The following is a 22381-nucleotide window of genomic DNA, read 5'->3' on the forward strand; positions in this document are numbered from 1 at the left end:
TTATTTGGTTAAGCCAAGTGAATTGGCTAGTTTACCGGTTACTCAGATCCAACCCTTGGCCTATTTCGAGTCCAGTTCGATTTCTAGGACACCATATGAATATGTTTTAGAGTTTTTTTTCAAGGGACCCGTTAGAAAAGGGAAAAGTTCATATAGAGCCTACGCTCTAAATAATCAAATTAGAGCCTATCTCAAAGCTTTCGAAGAGAGTGTTTTGATGCCCAAATATCATCAAATTGATCATCTTGACATCATGGACATGAAAAAAAAATAGATTTCAAGTTTTGGAAATAGTGCATCTTCTAATCCATTTTTGGACTATCAATTTTCAAAATTTTCAAGTCTTTATTATTTTTGAGGCTTTAAGTTTTATAACTAAAGATAAAAATATAATTTAGGGTGCAGTTTGTATAGAGCCGAGGCTCTAAACAATCAAATTAGAGTCCACCATCAAATAGTTTCGAGAAATACGATTTCAACTCTGGAAATCTTTGATTAGCTAAAAAATATATTTTCATCTTTAATTATAATATTTAAAGCTTAAAAAATAGTGTAGATCGAGCAGATATAAGAAAACTTGAATAATTTAAAAATTAATGATAAAAAAATGCATTACAAGATGCACTATTTCCAAAACTTGAAGTCTATTTTTTTTCTCTAGTCCATGCATCTTGATGTTGAGATGATCAATTTGAGGATATTTGAACCTCAAAACAACATTTTGTAGTGAAATTTTTGAGGTAGCCTCTAAATTAATTGTTTAGAGCCTAGGCCCTATATAAACTTTTTCCTATAATTTAAGGCTATCAAAAAGACTTTCCAGTATCACAAAACTTTCCAGTACATAAACGATATTTCTCGAAACTATTTGAAGATGGCTCTAATTTGATTGTTTAGAGCCTCAGGAACGTAATACGCATTGCGGTGTACTTTCCTTTTGGCTTCATACAAATCTTTGTGGATAGGTAAGGGTAGTTTGGTAAAGTTTCAAAATACATCAGCGAGATCCAGCGAAGGAGAAGCCCGTCTCGGCTCCTGGGAAGTTCTCTCTCTCTCTCTCTCTACGAACTTTCCCTTCTCTCTCTAACCGCAAATAAGAAGAGCGTCTCCGTGTGTTTTTTAGTAGGAAGAACATCTTCCTCTCCGCCATTACCAAGGGTTTAACTCTCTATCTCTCTCTCTCTCTAGAATATGAATATCGTCTAGTGAGAATACCTTTCTCTTCTCTCTCCCTGTATTGCTCGATCGTTGTGGTTTTCAATAGTTTATGGTAGCGGAGTCAGATTCCATGTCTGTGAAAATTTGAATGTCAGAGTTATTATAGGCGGAATTTTCCTTCTGGTCTGAAACCCCATTAATATGGTCTGGGAAGTGTGGCTATGGCTAATTTGCTTCTTCATATCCATATCTCTTCTCGGTGTGTTGGTGTATCAGGTAAACTATCTCCTGTAAAATCCCTACTCAATTATAGCGATTGTTCACTAATTTGATATTTTGAGTTTTACTTTTGAAAATGATTTCTGCATATTTGTTGCGGTTTCCTATCTCTATAGGTAATTTTTTTTGGCGATAGAATTTGCTCGAGGCTTTGGATTATTGGTAACTACTTATAGTTCATGGAATTGTTTTAATAAATATACACATTTGTCTTAACAGTTGCCAGTTCTTGGGTTATTTGGGAGCAGCTCAGATGATATGAAATTTTTTCAAGATTATTCTAGTTAGAACAATGCATGTTAAATTATCTTAAAGATGCGTGGTACCTGGGTTTGCTTTAGTGGCATGAACTTTGTTGGATAGGGGTTTACCTTTGAGTCATCTAAGCTAAACCCTAAACCCTAGGGTAAACTGCTAATTACCAGAAACCACCGCAAATTTTTTCTCTTGATCGAATCATGGCCATGTCAACTGACTTGAACATGTGGGTCACTACTATGAAATGGAGATGAACACAGGACATGGCAAATTTTTCAGAAAAGAGGATCAGGAATACTGCCTCTCATTTTTCCGATAATTTTCAAAACAATAACATAAACGACCTTAAATAATAAATAAACTAAAAAATCGAGAATATTCAAGTAGAATGTGAATTTATTGATTGCCCTGGACTGCTTGATTGAAGTACCACAATAAAGTTTTTTGTGGGAATTAATTACAGTGTGAATTAATTGATTCTTCTTTAAGATATAGCTCTAACACTCAGGTATAGCTTTTCATGACATTATACTAAACTCTCCTTCCATGGGAAAAACCAATGGTTTAAAAAGCGGATCGGTGACCCTGATCGGGCACCTCAAAAACCGATCCGGATTGGTGAATCGGCGATCCGGATCGGGAATCGGCTGAATCGGTCGAATTAAAGCTTCAAAAAAATCCGTAAAATTATTAAAACTCATTATAAATGTTGTTTTTTAGGAATCCAATAAGAAATGAGGGAACTACATTATTAACTTTCATTTTTTGCATCAATTTGTGAATATTGAGATTCTCTTTTCCTGTATAAACTTAAGTGTTAAATTTGCATCACATAAAAGAAAAATCATAGAACTATCATGGATAAAATATATAATTTCACATGGACTATAATAAAGAGTAGACTAAATCAATGAAGAATGGCCATTAAAATCTCGTTTTGGCGAAAAACCCTAATCTGCTAAAAAAACCCAAATTATTACAGCCTAACTAACTATAATCCAAAATTATTACAACCTAACTAATTATAATATTATATATTGAAATTATAATTATTAGTTTATATTTATAATTATTTTATTAGATAAATAATAACAAATTAAAAATATTTTATAATATTATCTAATTTAAAATGTATTATTGACAATTGTAAGAAAAATAGTACATTACATGATTTATAATGTAAAAATTAATAAATAAAATAAAAGATTTGGTTATCAATGTCAAAATTAATAAAATGCGTACAAATTTTGGAAATAACACTTTGATTTATTATATGCTCAGGGGGGAACAAAAATTAGCTCAAAAGGGGATAAACTATTATATGGCCCAAGGGGGGATTCGAACTTGAGAAGTCAAAGCAAATAACATTAATGATAACCATCATGCCTCCTTAACATATGTGTTCAAAATTACCTATTAATAGCATATATTTACATTTTGTTTTCATTTAATGATGTTTGGGAATTATCCTACATCATTAAATGATTATGTAATTGGAAAATAAACACAAGTGTGAAAACACTAGGGCATTTGTGCACGTGTGCATGTGCATGTGCGTGTCGCACGTGTGACGCGTACACACATGTGAAAGTGTTTTTGAGGCCGGAACCAACTAGAACCTGTGCACACGTGCACGCATGCATGTGCGTGTCGCACGTATGGCACGTGTGTGTAGCACTTGTGGGAGTGTATACCGGTGCACACGTGCATGTGCGTATGGTACGTTTGGGAGTGTGTGGCACGTGTGGGAGTGTTTACCGCTCGTGTCACACGTACACACGTGTGGGAGTGGTGCGTGTTGCACGTGTGACGCGTACACATGTGTGAATGTGCTTTTGAGGTTGGAATCGGGAGGGAACCGTTAGAACCGGGAGGGAACCGGACAGAACCGGGTGGGAACCGCTAGAATCGAGAGGGAACCGGATAGAACCGGGTGGGAACCAGCGGTTTTGCTCTAGAACCGGGTGGTTCCCGGTTTTGTACTGGAACCGGCACGGGCTGTGCCGATTCCCGAGTCGAACCGGACTTGCCGATTTTTAAATCATTGGGAAAAACCTTACAGTTACACAAAACTTCTTCATGACCAGGAAAGCAAGATAGCTTTGTTGAACCTATTAAATATTATCTCTCATCCTTTGCATGTGGGTAATTTTGGTTAATACCATATGTTTCTTTCACTAAAAATCCAACAAAAATAATCCAAAAAAGGTCCAAAAAAATTCCCTTTGATGTGCCACATGGTTATTTTCTAACGATAAGCCAGATCTCAAAAACCTTGCCAACAAGTTGGAGGTTCCCATAAAGTAACCAAAACTTAAAAATGGACATCAAAATTCAAAACTTTGTCCAAAAAACTTCCTAAGACGTTTGAGAACTATGAAACCTTTGACGCCATTTTTAGTTATCTTTTTGATTTCGTCTACCAAAAGTTAGCTTAAAACTTCAAATTATTTTTAAGTTGTTTTTGATCTGGGCGGTTGTCTGGATTTCATCATGGGTAACCGACTTATTAAAATATTGATTGTAAGATGGGGCCTGGATATATCCCAGTTGTGGTATATTGCTCCCTATGAACAATATGAACTAGAACTATCGCATGTCGCACCATGGAATCCTTTCAAGACCTATGTGCAGGATAATTAGTTCTTCTAGATAACCTACTGATTAGCTTCTGATATCACTGTTTTAAAAAAGCGCCGTGCTCACCTCTGGCACCTAGGACAGCTTGCCTATGTGCCTTCCGCAGGGCAAGGCAGGAGCCCTTTAGTTTATTATATGCGTTCTTAAGGCATTCTGTGTAATTAGTTTTACATGCATTAGTTTATTGTATATGCATATATGTAAGACTGGGGCACCTCAAAACCAAGGTTCCCGACTACTCGTCCAGCCTCCCATGGCCTCCTAGTGCTTATTAAAACCCTATCACTAATTCCATTCCTTTAAGTCCTCCTGAAGCATGACTACCTGATCACCTTATCCTCCCCCTCCTCATACATTTCTCGACCAACATCTCTTGGCTCGTACCATTATTTCCGTTACTGGATACCGTATCTGCAAAGATTTTGTCTAATGATATCCATTCCATGTTCTATCTGCTTGCATGCCTAACTCCTATCCATTCCTATCTTGTGCATACTTAATGTCTACTCGACTGAAGGGTCGAAACATTTTAAAGAGTAGTGGAGCAATGGAGGAGGAAGAAGCACTGCTGTTGTCAGTAAGGACATACAAATGCAAGATGTTTTGGGGTCTAAATATAAATGATGGAAATACCACACACTTTTATGTGCAAGATAAAGCAAGAATAAATGAAACTTGTGCACATTAATAAATGAATAATGGTCCAGAAAACTCTTTGCAAACTGTCAATGCTACTTACTTTATCGGGTTTGCAATGATTATCAGGTAAGGAGTCATGATGAACCTCTATTGAGGCCACTTTATGGTTTGCGTGCACTAAACTATGTCCATCATTTGGATGGCCAGGAATCTGTAGCCTTATTGTAACTGGGGCCTGTGTATCAGTTCTTATGACATCTAGATATACTACTAGCAACAAATTTGTCAGTTTTTGTTTAGAAATAAATATGAAGGAAAAGTTTAGATCAGAAGCAAAGATAAATGTGTATTTTTTTCATATTAATCTCTTTTGAATCAATAGAAAGAAAATATTTCTTCTAATTTTCGAGTTGGGATTTTTTATATTTCTGTCTTTAGGGTTCACATTTGCCTCAAGATGAAGATTTAGGGATTTCGGAAATCCAGGGTTTATGAGAAGTTAAAACTTATTTACTTGCATGTTAGCACATACCTTATTTATTATTCCTTCTAGAATGGATAAATTCACTATAAAATTGATGTAATTTCAATAAATATACTATCAATTCATACACCTCAACCTATAGAGCATGTTTGAATTTGGGAAGGTGTGGCTTTCGGAGCCATGTCTTCCTGAGGATGTGGAAGCGATGGCTTCCATGGCCCCCAATGGAAGCTGCCACTTCCGCTTTTCAATGTGATTTTTAACATGGAAGGAAGCTGCAGCTTCCAAATATTGTGGCACTTCCCCCTACCAAACAGGCAACGTGCTACAATGTTTGGAAGTGATAACTCTGGAAGCTGCTGCTTCTAGAAATCAAATGCGCGAATAATGAAGCCCTGTATAAGGTGTCAAGGTCCTAATTTCAAGGCCCTGAGGACATCAGTTGGTCTTGAGATTCCAAGTAATCCCAAGGGGAGGGGGGGGGGGGGTGGGGGTGGAAGAAAGAAAAGAAAAGAAAAGAAAAGCTCCTACTTGATGTGATAGAACTCCTAAATGGATTGAGTAGCGGTTGCTGATTGAGGTTTGGGTCCTTTGGGATGGACATCTTCAGGTTGGACAGCATATGTGAATGAATAGAACAATATACTAAATATGAGATGAGAGGACTGTCTGTCAGAGTTTGGACAAAAATGCCCTTGTCACCTCGGTATTTTGAGAGGAATGCATAGGTGGGCGATTGAGGACTTGTTCGGAAGAATGCACAGAGTTTCCAAGAAACCATACTAAATAACTTGATTGATTAGTATATATCTCTAGCTATTCGTAGTAGTCATTTCCTACTATTTCTTGCATTGTATCCTGCAATCTGCATGGCCTATTTATATTTCACATTATAGTACTAATTTCCTACTATTTCTTGCATTGTATCCTGCAATCTGCATGGCTTATTTATATTTCACATTATACAATACGGAATCACAAATGTCTATTCTTAGAAAAAAAATAAAATTCAAAGCAATTCGCTCAAGAACCTCACTATCTGGCCCTCCTTTGATGAGCCAAATTTTAGGAACAGGGCCCTTTATTTCTTCCATCCCTTAGGAGTGAAAAACCGCCCTGCTTGCTGTGCTTCTATATTCGTGTGTGACGGACTTTTGTAACACCACTTGTCAAAGAGAAAGCTGCCAAAATATCCACATACCTGCAAAAATAAACCTAACTTTCTTGTTGATATTGTTCAGCTATCCAAACCGGGCTTTTTTGTGTTTTTGTGTGCATGTGTATGCATTTGCATGTGATGTACATCCCCTTTGTCTTTTGTGTCTATCTATATATCTATAGATGCATGTGTGTGTATATATGTTTGAATGTGGAAGTGTGTGTCTGTGTGTGGGGTGTGTGTGTGTGTGCGCATGCGTGCGTTAATATCTGTTTTGGATAGAATGTTGACGAAGACAGTGGTAAGAGGGAGCCACAATTCCTTTCTACTCCCTTCCTTGAATTGCAGAGCCAGAGTTCAGGGCTGGAACATCACCCTGGATGGGAGGCTTTAGCTTGTAACATAGGCAGTTAGGCACGAAGACACTACAAACTCTTCATTTTCCCTACATACACAATTAAATTCAGGAAGAGAAAGCCCTCGTATGGTAGTTGATTCTCCACTTAGACATTGTCTCTTGTTAAAAACTAAAGTTTCCACTTTGTGCAGGGATGGATGCCAACCGATTCCCTTGTTAAAGAAGCAGCTCTATGACAGTAATTAGGGCTCTGTAAAAATATCTAAACAAGAAAATTCACTATAAAATTGATGTAATTTTAATAAATATACTATCAATTCATACACCTCAACCTATAGAGCATGTTTGAATTTGGGAAGGTGTGGCTTTCGGAGCCATCCTTCTAGAGTGGATAAATTCACTATAAAATTGATGTATTTTTAATAAATGTACTATCAATTCATACACCTCAACCTATAGAGCATGTTTGAATTTGGGAAGGTGTGGCTTTCGGAGCCATGTCTTCCCGAGGATGTGGAAGCGATGGTTTCCATGGCCCCCAATGGAAGCTGCCACTTCCACTTTTCAATGTGATTTTTAACATGGAAGGAAGCTGCAGCTTCCAAATATTGTGGCACTTCCCCCTACCAAACAGGCAAAGTTCTACAATGTTTGGAAGTGATGACTCTGGAAGCTGCTGCTTCTAGAAATCAAATGCACGAATAATGAAGCACCCTATAGGGTGTCAAGGTCCTAATTTCAAGGCCCTGAGGACATCAGTTGGTCTTGAGATTCCAAGTAATCCCAGAGATCCACAAATAAGTGAGGGGAGAGAGAAAGAAGGGGGGGGGGGGGGGGGGGGGGTGGGGGTGGAAGAAAGAAAAGAAAAGAAAAGAAAAGCTCCTACTTGATGTGATAGAACTCCTAAATGGATTGAGTAGCGGTTGCTGATTGAGGTTTGGGTCCTTTGGGATGGACATCTTCAGGTTGGACAGCATATGTGAATGAATAGAACAATATACTAAATATGAGATGAGAGGACTGTCTGTCATAGTTTGGACAAAAATGCCGTTGTCACCTCGGTATTTTGAATGGAATGCATAGGTGGGTGATTGAGGACTTGTTGGGAAGAATGCACAGAGTTTCCAAGAAACCATACTAAATAACTTGATTGATTAGTATATATCTCTAGCTATTCGTAGTAGTCATTTCCTACTGTTTCTTGCATTGTATCCTGCAATCTGCATGGCCTATTTATATTTCACATTATAGTATTCATTTCCTACTATTTCTTGCATTGTATTCTGCAATCTGCATGGCTTATTTATATTTTACATTATACAATACGGAATCACAAATGTCTATTCTTAGAAAAAAAATAAAATTCAAAGCAATTCGCTCAAGAACCTCACTATCTGGCCCTCCTTTGATGAGCCAAATTTTAGGAACAGGGCCCTTTATTTCTTCCATCCCTTAGGAGTGAAAAACCGCCCTGCTTGCTGTGCTTCTATATTCGTGTGTGACAGACTTTTGTAACACCTCTTGTCAAAGAGAAAGCTGCCAAAATATCCACATACCTGCAAAAATAAACTTAACTTTCTTGTTGATATTGTTCAGCTGTCCAAACCGGGCTTTTTTGTGTTTTTGTGTGCATGTGTATGCCTTTGCATGTGATGTGCGTCCCCTTTGTCTTTTGTGTCTATCTATATATCTATAGATGCATATGTGTGTGTATATATGTTTGAATGTGGAAGTGTGTCTGTGTGTGTGGTGTGTGTGTGTGTGCGCGTGCGTGCGTTAATATCTGTTTTGGATAGATTGTTGACGAAGACAGTGGCAAGAGGGAGCCACAATTCCTTTCTACTCCCTTCCTTGAATTGCAGAGCCAGAGTTCAGGGCTGGAACATCACCCTGGATGGGAGGCTTTAGCTTGTAACATAGGCAGTTAGGCACGAAGACACTACAAACTCTTCATTTTCCCTACATACACAATTAAATTCAGGAAGAGGAAGCCCTCATATGGTAGTTGATTCTCCGCTTAGACATTGTCTCTCATTAAAAACTAAAGTTTCCATTTTGTGCAGGGATGGGTGCCAACCGATTCCCTTTTTAAAGAAGCAGCTCTATGACAGTAATTAGGGCGCTGTAAAAATATCTAAACAAGAAAACCCCTGATGGCTTGTCTTTCCAAAAAAAAAAATGGCTCGGGCACCCAAGTATGATTATGTTTCCATACTTGAAAGGGAGCATATACTTATGCTTGTAGTGACAAGAATAATGAGTTGACTTGTTCTTTTAAGCAAATCTTCTTGACAAGTGGTACAAAGCCACTTTTGCTTGTTGAATACTTCCTCCACCCTGATCCTTCTGTACCGAGGGAACCTTTGTAACTCCAAGCAACCAAGGCCCAGTGTCTCTGTCCCACTCTAGAAGTCCACCACAAAAAACACCTGATACCTGCCAACTGCTATTTATGCATACCCATTTTTGAGTGAGCTACAATTGACTTGATCCTCTTTGCACTCAGGAGCTTCTTTATCATCTCGGACCTCGAACTTCATTCCTTGCATTGTGTTTCGCATCCAGCATTTCTGGATATATTCCCTTAGGTTCCTAATCTGGTCTCTCTATGTTATATTACAAACATGTCCCATTTGACTGTTGCCATCCTGCTATTTTGAACATGTGCTTAACCCATTTGATAGAAAGCAAAAGAAAAATGGAATGGTGTGAACTCTTGAAACAAATGGAGTAATAACTTACATTATGCTGCAATAATCTCCATTATTATTCAATTATTTTCGTTAGTTCATGACTATTATTTGAGCCAGCATAAATGAAACTTATTTTCATGGATATATGGATTTCTTGTCTCCTGTCTTGTTTCTGTGGTGGAAAAGAAGTCCTTGATATCATCTGTTCTGTGACTCCATACTTGAATGCAAGAAACAATGATTCTAAGTATATTTGGATGCTAACAAAAAAAGAAAAAGTATATTTGGATGCTATTTGACAGGGATGTATGATACAAAAATGAAGCTTATTTAATTGTTTGGTTTGATTGGCATTCGCACATAATCAACACCTTATTTTGGCTGGTTTAAATACACTTTGTAATATGTATGCTTGGGGTAATGTTATCTTTCTTATCCATCTGTTCTTATGAAGCATGACATGCATGCGTGTTACATATTCTGATTGTGTTTCACCTTTTCGTTTGTTGAATTGTGGATGCAGCTTATTTGCTTATCGGATTTGGAATATGACTATATCAACCCATACGATTCTTCATCTCGTATAAATGCAATAATCATGCCAGAGTTTGTGACTCAAGGGGTGCTATCTGCACTTTTTCTTTTAACATGGCATTGGTTTATGTTTTTGTTAATGGCACCGGTGACTTACTATCATATAAAATTGTGAGTCTCAGAAACCCATTGTTTGTGAGTTAAGTGCCCGGGTGTGTTTATTTTTGTCAATAAAGATGACTTACTAGCCATAATCTTGCGTATGTTTCTTTACTGAAAGGTCATTTTATGTTTCTAATAATTTGTTACAATTATGGAGAATGTGTAGAATTGAAAGAAAAAAATACCCACCTTTTCTGCATGGATGGGTTCTAGGCATGGACTGTGTGCTTTTGCACAGGGATGAAAACATTGGATTGTATCTCTTTTAACATTTATTAATGCTATATCAAGAAATGCTAGAGTTTGGTGGACTATTTATTGCAAGCAACTGTGTATTCTTTGGTTAATTTTCATTTGTTTTAGAGAAATTTTTAATCTGATCTTAATCTGAGACATGGATTGCATGTGATGCTAGCGCCTTTATCTCAATATTTAGTTTGTTTTCGACAAATGCTAAAATTATTTCAGGAGAAAAATGCTGTAAGAAAGTCCAAAAACCAGTAAAAAAATAATGATATTTATATCAAAGAAAACCTATATCCCCGAGCTATCCCTGTATACATTCATATTCACTGGTACCTGCCTCTGTGTTTGCTTCCCTAAGAATGAAAGGGAAACCGAAATATAAAATATGAAGAATGGATACATATTTAGGAAAAATTCTCCCTAACTTTCAAGGTACCAGAGGGTCCCCCCTTCCAGCTAGCAGATGACATTTGGATAGTCGTTCCTGAAGAATCCTTTATTTAGTTGCAAACAATGGCTAGGGTCACATATGATTCGGGGCCCATGGATTCTTCAATATCAAGATATACTGCATAACTCTTTCAGTAACTTTTTATATGTTTCCCCAGTGACACTGCCGGAACTGCTAGCTCTTGCTATAGCAGCATCAATTTGGATTTTGGGGGATTGTACTCTATTTGATGAACAGTTCTTGGATTGGTGATATAGTATGACCTGAGTCCCCAAACCCTGAAGATCTACTTTGTTTATGCCAACAATCTCAGGACTCTGCCTCAGTTATGAGATTATGATGTATGAAGAGAAGTTAGATGATGACAAGTTACATAGAAGTATTTATATAGCCCGGAATCGTTTTGTCAAACATTAATAGGTTGCTACTCCAAATAGTTGGGAAAAGGCCATGATGATGATGATTAATATGTTACTACCATTTAGTTATCTCATATATAACATGATGATTAATATGTTTTAAGATAGTAATCATCATGATGATATCTTAAAACATATCTTAAATATTATATGTTTTAAGATATTATATGTTTTAAGATATTAATCATCATGATTAATATGTTACTACCATTTAGTTATCACCATATATAGTTGGATCTCTGTACCATGATTGGGAAACATTCTTCTTCTGATGCATGAGATCATATATTTCAGTTACTTGTTCGAGCTGTTTTTAACATAGCACCTGAAGCCCTGTATAGTTGACTGAAACGCCCTATCTCACAATTTATTACTAAGATTCGAATTTCCTCTTCTTATATTTTATACTGTTGTCTTTAGTATGCATGGATAGAGTGTTGCGTAACTCTTCATCAGCCATGTTTCTTGTACATGTCATTACCTTGTTTCTTTTTGCCTTTTCTAGTTTCCTAGTATTCTGTGTGAAGTATTTCTTATCAACTCCTGCATGTCTATTGAGGATCTTTTAAAAAGAAAAGATAAGTTACACATTGGAATTTCATTGAGACCCAATGCATTTCTTTAGCTGCTGCTATAATTTTTTTTCCATTTTGATATATCGAAGATTTTGATTTTGTGAATTTAGTTGTATGTGAAATCTCCAAATATAATGGAGCTGTCTGTTAGAAAGCACTGTCCTAGAGTTTCTAAGTATTTTATGCAAGGGAATGTATGGTTTTCTACTTCATAGATAACTTTAGCCAGTCTCACGAACAAACTTACAGTACATTGATACAACTAGGCATTCTCATTTATCCGTTAGCTGCTAGCTTGGGTAGCAGTTAGCAAGTCGTTTGGCTGCTAGTTAGTTTGTCGGACAGACTATAGGAAGTGCAAACTCAAAAACATGATTCCCTGTGAGCCAGCGTTCTAGTTCATCCCATTTTGCCCTCTTCATCTATTTTTATTATGCTTGCATTTATAAAGTTTTGGACCACACTTTCTAGGCATAGTGCCCCCCCCCCCCCCAAAAAAAAAAAAAAATATTTTTAATCGCAGAAATAACTGATTTACTGTTTTTATTTGCAGCCCCCCCCCCCCCCCAAAGGAAGAAAATATTTCTCATCCCTTTACTTTCTCTACCAAGGCGCCTCCATGCTCCTCCTTTGTTTCTCAAAGCTTCTCTAGGAACCTCTCAAGGCTTCTCCACATGCCTCCTTTCTATGTCAAAGCTCCACCACGCACGTTCTCCTCCAAGCGGCTCTTCCACCCACCTCCTTCGTCCTGCCTCTCACCCAACCCTACTCTCTCCCTCTCTCTAATCCCTTCTCTTTCCCGCAACATTCCTCACTGCTATTAACCCTGTCCTTCTCTTGGTCTCTTTCCTCTGCATATCTTTTTTCAATTTAGGTTGCAACACTCCGCACCAACCAAGAAACCTCTCTCTCTCTCTCTCTCTCTCTCTAAGCTCTTTCTAAATAAGTTCTCATTTTTTTTAACTTGAAGTAGTCAATTTTTTGGTATACTTTTTAGTATTTTAACATACAAGCCGGACCGGCACATGGAGTGCCACTGGTTTTGGGAAATTTTTGAACCCCGTCCATCACATGAGTATTATTGTGTTCTGGTTAATTTTTGTAGCTGGTCCGTCAATGGACAATACATTGTTTTCGTTTTTCTGCTTATTTTCAAAATTCATCACATTAAGGAATTAATATTGGATATACATCAAAACTAATTGCACTGCTAAGAACAAAGCTAAAATCATCAGAGAGAGTGAGTAATTAACTGTTAACTGCTAATAACCCAACATACCATAATTACTCATAAAAAGGTAGAGAGAGATGGAGCATCAAGTGGTTAGTGTGGGCCCATCATACCTAGAAATTAAAATTATAGGAAAAATGGAGAGAGTGAGAGAGAGAGAGAGAGAGAGAAGAGAGAGAGAGAGAGAGAGAGAGAGAGAGAGAGAAGCTGGGTCACTATAAAAATCAATAAATAAAATAAAAATGCTATTGTGTTAAATAAATGAAAATTTGATTAGAGGGGCTGCTAAACTCACCTCGTGGCATTTTTTTGTTTTTGTTTTTAGACATAGAAGCCGGCCCAGGACATGGAATGCTAGGCTGGGTTTTACGTTAAATTTGAAGCTAGTTTGGTACTCCATTTACTGGATTGGGTTATGTTTCAACATAAAAGTTGGTTTGGCACATGGAGGGCTGGACTAGTTTTTCATTAATTTTGAAGTCGTTCTGGCACTCCATGTGTTGGAGCGCCTTCTGTTTTAACATAGAAGCTGGTCCGGCCAATGAAGTGCTAGACCAGGCTTTTCTTTAATTTTGAAGCTTGTCCCGAGCGCCATGTGCCGGATTGGCTTCTATTTTAACATAGAAGCAGATCACAAAAGCCGGTAAGGCACATGGAGTGCGAGACTGGATTTAGGTTCAATTTCAAAGGCAGTTCGGCTCATGGAGTGCCAAACACACGTGTGCACACACACGTGCATGCGCGTGCACACACACACTAGGCATGGAGAGAGGTAAAAAGCAACTTTAATCGTTATACATTTAATCATATCATTATATTGGGAAGACATTATTTTAAGCAGTTTTTTTTTTTGAGAAAAATTCGTTTTTCTTGTTGAGTATGTGGCTTAGATTTGCAAATATGACCCACATTTGTCTTCATTTTCTGACATTCTACTTAATTCCATTCAGATGGTTCTCTTTTTTTTTGGGTGAACTTGTTGCAGGATTGTCTATCTTATCCATATCTTGCATGCGCTTCCAGGTATTTGGCGAGGAGGCACTTGGTTGATGTGACAGAGATCTTTAGATTGCTGAATGGTGAGAAGAAGTATCGAATGGTGAAGCTTGCTTTTTATCTTACTCTCTTTTTTGTTGTCATGTTCAGGTATGTTTTCTTTATGATTGTGTAATAGTTGGTTCTTCTGTTCCCTTACCTCATTTGAAGCAACTGTAATTCTATCTAATGGTGTGTATTCTATAATCCAATGGAGTTTGGGATACCTTAGTCCAATGGATATCCACTCTCTGTTCTTGCCGATGGATGGTGGGGATTAACCTTAATGGGCATACTGGGACATCCAATCCAGCCATCCAGGTACAGTTACTGTTTATCCATTTGCCATTGGGAACAGTTTGTGGATTCCGGTTTGGACTACTACACTATTGGATTATGGTATGATTTTCTCTTTCTATATATGCGGGGGGTTGGTAATATGGTTTTGGCAATTGTTCTTTTATGTGCTGTTGTTCATTCGTTTCGCTAAAGGAAGTAGTTCTATATGGTTACTGACAGCTTTTGTACACCTAGTTTGGAATTTTTAGTACTTGCTTGGTGTCTAGTCAGGAATAGCTTATCTGTATCATGCTAACAGTTTTGTGTCTAAGTGTGGGTTTTTTTTTTTTGATTCCTAGTCATTTCTTTCTCTTGGATGTGCATATGAACAACTTGAGACATAAAAATAGATTCTATTAAGAGTGAATATGAAGAATAATTTCTTATCTACAAGAATACTTGGACAAAAACCAAAACCCTCCCAAGATCCTGATAGATTGTACCAAGAAATTACTAATAAAAAATCAGTGTAACTATATAGATCATGTGTTATGAATATGATACATCCAATAGTGCACAATTCTTGTATATGCTTAAAATGCCGCTGCATACTGTCTTGACACCAATACTGTACGAGATACTGCTAGGGTACTTGTATATAGGAAAATGCGTAATAATGAAAATATGATATGCATTATGCTATGGTATATATGTGAATCAATGTTGGATGTTGGATGCAAATATTCCCTTGTTGGACTGGCTACATTTGTATATTAGATACGACACTCCCGCTATCTATATCCTAGATTTCGAGAAATTTCAAGAAATGACAGGTATCATAGTCGTCGTATACCTGTCCGTATCTGTAGCTGTATCTGCATCTTAGGATACATCCCTATTAGGCTGTGATTTGTGGGCTCCTACCATGATGTAAAGAGGCAGCACTTGTCTAATTGTAGTTCTTGTCTTGAACTTGCTGTGGTAATTGCCACATTTGCTGCTTGTATCATATGCTGATTTGATGGTTAGAATTGAAAAAGATAGTACAAAGTGACTCTGCGTAAAACTATTATTGCTTTCTTTTCAATAGAGAAGGAAGAGCAAAATTAGTAGGGAATGGGTGCCTTTAAAAATTAAGAATCATTACCAATGTATATGTGTATTTGTGTGTGTGTGTGTGTGCGTGTGTTTGTGCGTGTGTCCATGCGTGCATGCGTGTGTGTGTGTGTGTGTGTGCGTACGCGTGCCTGTGTGTGTAGTCTAAATTGTATTAGAACAATTGTGATAAAAATATTTGTCCTCCGTCTGTCCACACTGAGATTGTGGTATATGGGGAACGCTTGTAGCCTCCAATGAAGAGCTAATATCGGCAGCATTATGTCATAGCCAAAAATTTCTAAAAATCACCTAGGAGAATTTAATTGACACTAAGTCTTGTACATACAGGCTCTTAAACCATGGAAACAATTTCTAAAAAGAAAAAGGTAAAACAAGAAAATCCTAGAAAATGCATTGCTTTGGAAAGAGAGAGAGTTCAGTGGAAACCTAGTATTTCCATTTTAGTTATAGGTCTTTAAGAACTGAAAATCAAATTTCCTTTTCTCTTAAGTTTTTCATATGGCAATGATGGGATATCGAAGTTTGGAGTCAAACAAATCCTCCTAGGCCCTTGATCAAATGCTATTTTTCCTTTCCTGAAAATGACATCATGTATTTACTCCATTTTCTGTATCCTATAAAAGACCATTTTGTGGATTTTTTTTTTGATGGATTTTTTTTGTAAGCTTGTTCACTGTGATGAACGCGGTTCATCATGAAGTTGGGGTCTCGCAAATTTCCCAAAGAAGTTTTTCTAGAAGTTTTCTGGACATGACTTAATGTTGTCTAAATTTACTCATTCCATCATTCGTGTATTATCATACAAGTAGCTTTGGATTTTGAGTTCCTAAACTCGTAGCTCTAACAGTCCAAATTGATGGTCTGTAATAAATCTGAGGATTCTATTTTGTTCAGGCTCATATGGAGTGCATTCTTTTTTCTGGGAAGTTTGGTAAGCTATGGTAACATACATTCCCATATGGAGTGCTTTCTTTTTTTTTTGGGAGTTTGGTAGCTAGGTTGAGGTGGTAACATCCCCACAATCTGGGATCGTAAAAAATACTCCTAGCTAAGGTTTTTACCTGTTGGAGTGAATGGGTGATATACTTGTCGGGAGCATATAATATTTTGGCTATATATATGTGTGTCCGTGTGTGCGTGTCATTTGATGCATTTCATTTTCTGTCTTCGTATTCTGGCTGTGTGCGGATGCGTGCACACTGTTAACTCTATTTTATTTTCTCTCCATCATCCACATGTGCTTATTCTTCCTCAATTGATTGCAATATTGACAAAATATGACTTCGAATATCTCAGGTTGGTGGGAGCAGCTGTTACTGCAATTCTCGATGAGGATGATGGTTTACAATCTGAACTATTTAAATGATGGCTGTTCCTGATCAAATGGCTCTTGCTTCAGGTTAAAATAATATTCCTGATGCAACATTTCGCTCCTACAAATCTTTTTAAACCGGTGCTTTTTATAGAGTTCCTTTAGACACCGAAACAGTATTCCTATTTTTCTTTCATTCTCTTTCTGCATGTGTGATAGAGAGAGTATTCAGAGTTGGCTTCTGTGCAAGAGAGTACACTCTTGTGGTTAGGATAGAGAGGGATAGAGAGTTGATATTCTTGGTTGGCTTGTATAAGAGACGAGTAAATTCTTGGTTGGCTTACACTTTATGTTGCTGCAAATGAAAATGAATCTTCATTACTTTTCAAAATGCATATCAGCATTGTAGGATTTTCACAAAGATTAAAAACATGCACAAATGTCTTCCTTTCTTCACAACATCCACCCCCTCCTTTCTCTCTCCACTTATTCATCCATCCCCAATTCTCTCTGTGAGTGCATGTTTAGCTTTTTGGAGGATCATTTCCTGAGGCCCATATGGCTTTCTGGAGACTCAAATCTTGGAAATGATTTGTTTTTCGTCGGTGAATCTTCTGGGAGATATGTTTTTTGGAGAACAGGTAAAGGAATAATATTTGGATGCAACTTTGGATTTGTATTTTTGCTGTTCGAGTGATCTGTAAGATATATTGCCTGAAATTTCATTCTATTCAAGACATGAGCTTTGTAATTTCATTCTATTATGTAAAACTTGCAAAATTTAGTTGCACGAAATCAAAAGCCAATACTAGCAAACGATTTTTTGTGTTTATGTTAATGCTTGAAGGGTGCACAAGCACACCCTTCCATGGTTCTGATTGAACCTAGTATGTCCAATGTCTTAGAAATAGGTTTGCACTTTATTTTGTAGCTTTTATGTAGAAAGTGTTTTAGGGGTATTTTGGTTGGTGAATCGGCGGTCTGGATTGCTGTTTTATTGTAGAGAATTATCATTTTACTGTGCGGAAACGCCAATTTCCTTCTTAATTTAACCGTTTTCCTATATATATGCAGAACCGAAATGAAGTGGTAAGAATTACTTTTCTAAATTTGAAATTGAGCTTTAGATGGATTTTGAAAGGATGAAAATACCCTTTCTAAATGGGTGAGGTTTATTTAAGGTGTCAATGTTATACTGCACAAGTAAGGTGCACTTCTAAACTTTGCACAAGTAAGGTGCACTTCTAAACTTTGTCAAAAGTTTGTAAGGATAGTGTCCGAAACTTTATGATGACTTGAAAACTTTATGATGACTTGAAAATCCATGTTCAAGTCTAATTATGAAATTTCAAATTCTAAAGGAAAAGTTAATATAGAGCCGACGATCTCAACAATCAAATTAGAGCCTGCCTCACAAATTTCACTAGAAGAGGTTGTTTTGATGTCCTAATATCTTCAAATTGATCATCTCGACATTAATATGCATGGACATGAGAAAAAAAATGGATTTCATGTTTTGGAAATAGTGCATCTTGCAATATTTTCAAGTTTTCAAAGATCTGCTCGATTTATGTAAATTTTGAAGCTTTAAATTTTATAATTAAATATGAAATATATTTTAGGTTATCACAAAGATTTCCAAAATATTGAAACTACATTTCTTGACACTATTTGAAGGTGCATTTTGTTAGAAAATGTATTTCGGAATCTTTGGGCTTTAAGCTCTTGGAAGATGCATTATTCAATTTATCAAAGGTGTGGTCAAGAACTTCAATTTATAGGGTTACAAAGTTGTGTACTATTAAAGAATCAATGAATTACATTCTTAATATGGGTACACATAAAAAGAAAGAAAATGTTGTATCAAAAAATAAGTGCAGTTTTCTATAATTTCCAACTCCTTAAACTCAAGATGAGTTTTAAATTCAAGATGCGTTAAGAGAGAACAATTCAAGTTTGGACAAAGGAAGGCAAGCAATAGCATAAGATTCATATGATCCATTTTTTTAATATAGATACACATAAAAGAAAAGAAAATATTGTATCAAAAAATAAGTGCAAGTTTCTATAATTTTCACACTCCTTAAACTCAAAATGAGTTAAAAGAGAGCAACTTAAGTTTGTACAACGTTAGAAACAAATCAAGAACAAAAGAAGCTTGAGCAGTTGCAAATTAAAAATCATCAGAAACCGACGTCTCGAACAAAGTACTCGTGCATAACATCAAATCATCAGGACTCTGGAACAGACATGATCGAGTAACGAAAAAACCCGATCATCACATAGGATGGAGTAACGGAAGACTCCATCATCCTATAGGATTGAGTAACAGTAAACTCAATCATTACACATGATCAAATAACAAAAAACTTGTTCATCAACCAGGATTGGAAAATTCTATCATCAAATAGCAGGCACATGGAAGAGTCAACAAAAATCACCAACGGATCAACAAGTACAGTAGGACCTTAGATTCAGAGTTGAGAACAATAAAATCTAAAATAAATCAGAGAGTCGAAACACGACTCAGCAGAGAGACGTATGTTGTTTTGCAGATGGTGCAGAGCGGTCATTTTTAGAGGCCATTTTCTACGTTGGATTTGGAGACGAGTCGAAACACGACTCAACAGAGAGACATATGTTGTTTTGTAGATAGTGCAGATCGGCCGTTTTAGAGGCTATTTTCTATAGTGGATTTAGAGACAGGTTTCAGATCCAGCTCACCAAAGGTTCAGCATCAGAGGGGAGTATGACAACAATGGTTTACCTTGGTTTTGATACCAGATGAACAGAGATGCGCAATCAGATTGAGAGCTTCACCGATAAAAAAAACTGAATACAGAGGCTTGATGCTTGAGAGACAAAATACCAAATCAAAACTCTGATTTGGGGCAAGAGAGAGACATAAACAACCCAAAATTTTCATCCATATATAAATCACACCGAGACAGACTATGAAATTGAAGAATAGCAAGAGCAAAAGAAACCAAACTATTTGTCTTTATGCTGGGAACGAAAAGAGAGTAGGATTTAAACTAGAGAGAGGGTACTTAATCTGCCTCATCGATGACTGCTATGCCAAGACGTTTCAATACCTCTGGTGGGATCTCGGCAACAGTGACAAGAGAAGAGCTCCTCTTTTGCATCCTCCTCATCCTTCTCTTACGAGCCATACGATCCCGCACTCTTCTGGGCACACCACGAATTCCACTGTGCTTGTTGAGCTTAACATCCACCCTAACATCTGTGGTCACCACCTTCTCCTTCCTGCCCTTGCTTTTCTCCACCATGGCTGCAAAAGCCTTAGTTTGCCTAGACTCAAAAAAAAAAAGAAAAAAGAAAAAAGAAAAAAAAGAAAAGAAAAAAGCCTAGAAAGAACCTCTGACATTGAATATTGTGATAAGGCAGTAGTCAGGCTTGGAGTGTAAGGAATTTCAGACATTTCAATGGTATGGCTCTGATACAATATTAGAAACTGTATTTAAGTATCTTTGAGCCTTAAGCCCCCATGGAAGATGTATAAGTATGCTTATCGATGTGAATAAAAACTACAATTTATAGGGTTACAAAGTTGTGTACTATTAAAGAAACATATGTAATGAACTACATTCTTAATATGTGTACACTTATATTGTACCAAAAAATAAGTCAGGTTTCTATAATTTTCACACGCTTTATTTGCATTGTTTAGAGCCTTAGCTTTATACAAACTGCACCCAATTCTAAAAACAGTACAAATTGACCATATATGTAATTGCTTAAAAATCGTGCAAATAGACTCCATTTAGATAATTTATTACAAAATGCACGAATATTAAGACTTCTTTATGTCTATACATCTAAAAGTCGAGGTGACCAATTATAAGGGTTTCCAACTTCATAATGCTCTTTACTATTAGATTTTTACGAAACACCTTTTGCGACCTTATATAAATTTGTCTTTCTAAAATACATGAACTCTTTATAGTTAAGTTATTTTGGAAAATATAAGGGCACTTTATCATAAGAAGCTTTGTAGTCGTAACCTTCTAAGCTTGTAAATAGAAAAACACTTACGAACATTTATAAGTGAATTTCTACAATATTTTGCTTATTTTTCATAATTATCCAAAGTTCATCATATGGTCATAGTTGTCTGATAACGTTTGAATTTTAATAATTGTTTTTACCAATCATATCATCTAAAATTTACAGCGTGTGTATATCTAATCAACTGGCACCTAAATAAAGTATTTAAAAAATCATTCTAAAAAATAAAATGATAAAAATACCTCTAAAATATTCATAAGAATATTTTTGTTTGTTTTATTAAGTAGATTATTTTTTATATTTTATTCAGTTCCACCTAACCAAGATGCACACACTTACAAATTTCAGGCTAATATAATTTGTAGAAAAATTATTAGAATTCAAATACTATCCAGCAATCCTGTTTATTTGATGGACTTCAAATAATGATGAGCCAAATGTAGAAATTTGCTTATGAGTGTGTTTAAGTGTTTATATATATATATATATATATATATATATATATATATATATATATATATATATATATATATATATGAAAAACACTAGGCAACGCCTATAGGTGAAAATGAACATTGATTTTGTCTATGCTCATTACCGTCCAAAGTTCATCGCATGGTCATAGTTGTCCCGTACTGTTTCAATTTTCATTTTTTTTCTATAAATTGGAATAATATGAAATTTGGAGCTTGTTTCATAAAAAATAGGAGAATCTAATAAAAATATATAAAAAATAATTTACAGAATATAAATTGATCAAAATACGCCTGAACATTTATGGGAGTATTTTGATCAATTTATATCTTATAAAATATTTTTTTCATATTTTATTAAGCGCGCCTCACTAAGATGTACATATATACCAAATTTCAGATCATTCCAATTTATAGAAAAAAATGAAAAATGAAATACTACCGAACAATTGTGACCGTGCAATGAACTTTGGACGGTGATGAGCATAGGCGAAATCACTGTTCATTTTCGATTATAGGTGTTGGGAAGACTTTTCCTATATATATATAGGCGTTGGGAATGATTTCATGCAACGGTTGTATAGTAGTATAATGCAATCGTCTTACAAAACCACGTTAGAGACATTTGTTTGAAACCAATTTTTAAATATACACTCCTTTCATCATGAAGAACAATCACAAAAAAAAAAAAAAAAATTGAAAAATTGCTCTAGGAAGTTTTCATTCTAGCCCAATTAATATAAGTCGTCCATTTTGTTGAGATGGTTAGATATATGCCTCATAAGCATTTTTTATTCCCAAAATTTTTATATAGCGTTATCATCATTAGATTAATAAGGCTTAAAAAG

The 22381-nt window shown here is 36.1% G+C and overlaps 2 protein-coding genes across 3 annotated transcripts; one reads left to right on the forward strand and one right to left on the reverse strand.

Moving 5' to 3' along the window:
- Positions 1–1131: 1131 nt before the first annotated feature.
- LOC18439911 (protein cornichon homolog 2) lies at positions 1132–17422 on the forward strand. 2 transcript variants are annotated; one of them, XR_016052823.1, is made up of 4 exons: positions 1132–1434; positions 10192–10373; positions 14310–14642; positions 17016–17422. XR_016052823.1 is itself a non-coding variant. In XM_011627159.3 (4 exons), exons 1-4 carry the CDS (start codon positions 1360–1362, stop codon positions 17083–17085), a joined length of 450 nt encoding a protein of 149 aa, XP_011625461.1. In that variant the 5' UTR covers positions 1132–1359; the 3' UTR covers positions 17086–17422. The 2 variants fall into 2 exon arrangements, 1 of the variants encoding a protein (XP_011625461.1); XM_011627159.3 differs by having other exon boundaries at positions 14310–14432.
- Positions 17423–20081: 2659 nt separating this feature from the next.
- LOC18439912 (large ribosomal subunit protein eL31) lies at positions 20082–20321 on the reverse strand. Its single transcript, XM_011627222.1, has one exon. The coding sequence runs from the start codon at positions 20319–20321 to the stop codon at positions 20082–20084; it is 240 nt and encodes a 79-aa protein (XP_011625524.1).
- Positions 20322–22381: the final 2060 nt, after the last annotated feature.

This window comes from Amborella trichopoda, chromosome 3, assembly GCF_054954075.1.
Source record: "Amborella trichopoda isolate Santa Cruz 75 chromosome 3, AtrichopodaSantaCruz75HAP2 v2.0, whole genome shotgun sequence".
Taxonomy (NCBI): domain Eukaryota; kingdom Viridiplantae; phylum Streptophyta; class Magnoliopsida; order Amborellales; family Amborellaceae; genus Amborella; species Amborella trichopoda.

Bases quoted from the DNA above. Each gene is read 5' to 3' on its own strand.
- LOC18439911 (XM_011627159.3), top strand. From the start codon at position 1,360: ATGGTCTGGGAAGTGTGGCTATGGCTAATTTGCTTCTTCATATCCATA. The intron at 1,435-10,191 runs GTAAACTATCTC...TTGTGGATGCAG, and splicing joins TCGGTGTGTTGGTGTATCAG to CTTATTTGCTTATCGGATTT. The intron at 14,433-17,015 runs GTATGTTTTCTT...CGAATATCTCAG, and splicing joins TTTTTTGTTGTCATGTTCAG to GTTGGTGGGAGCAGCTGTTA.
- LOC18439912 (XM_011627222.1), bottom strand. From the start codon at position 20,321: ATGGTGGAGAAAAGCAAGGGCAGGAAGGAGAAGGTGGTGACCACAGAT.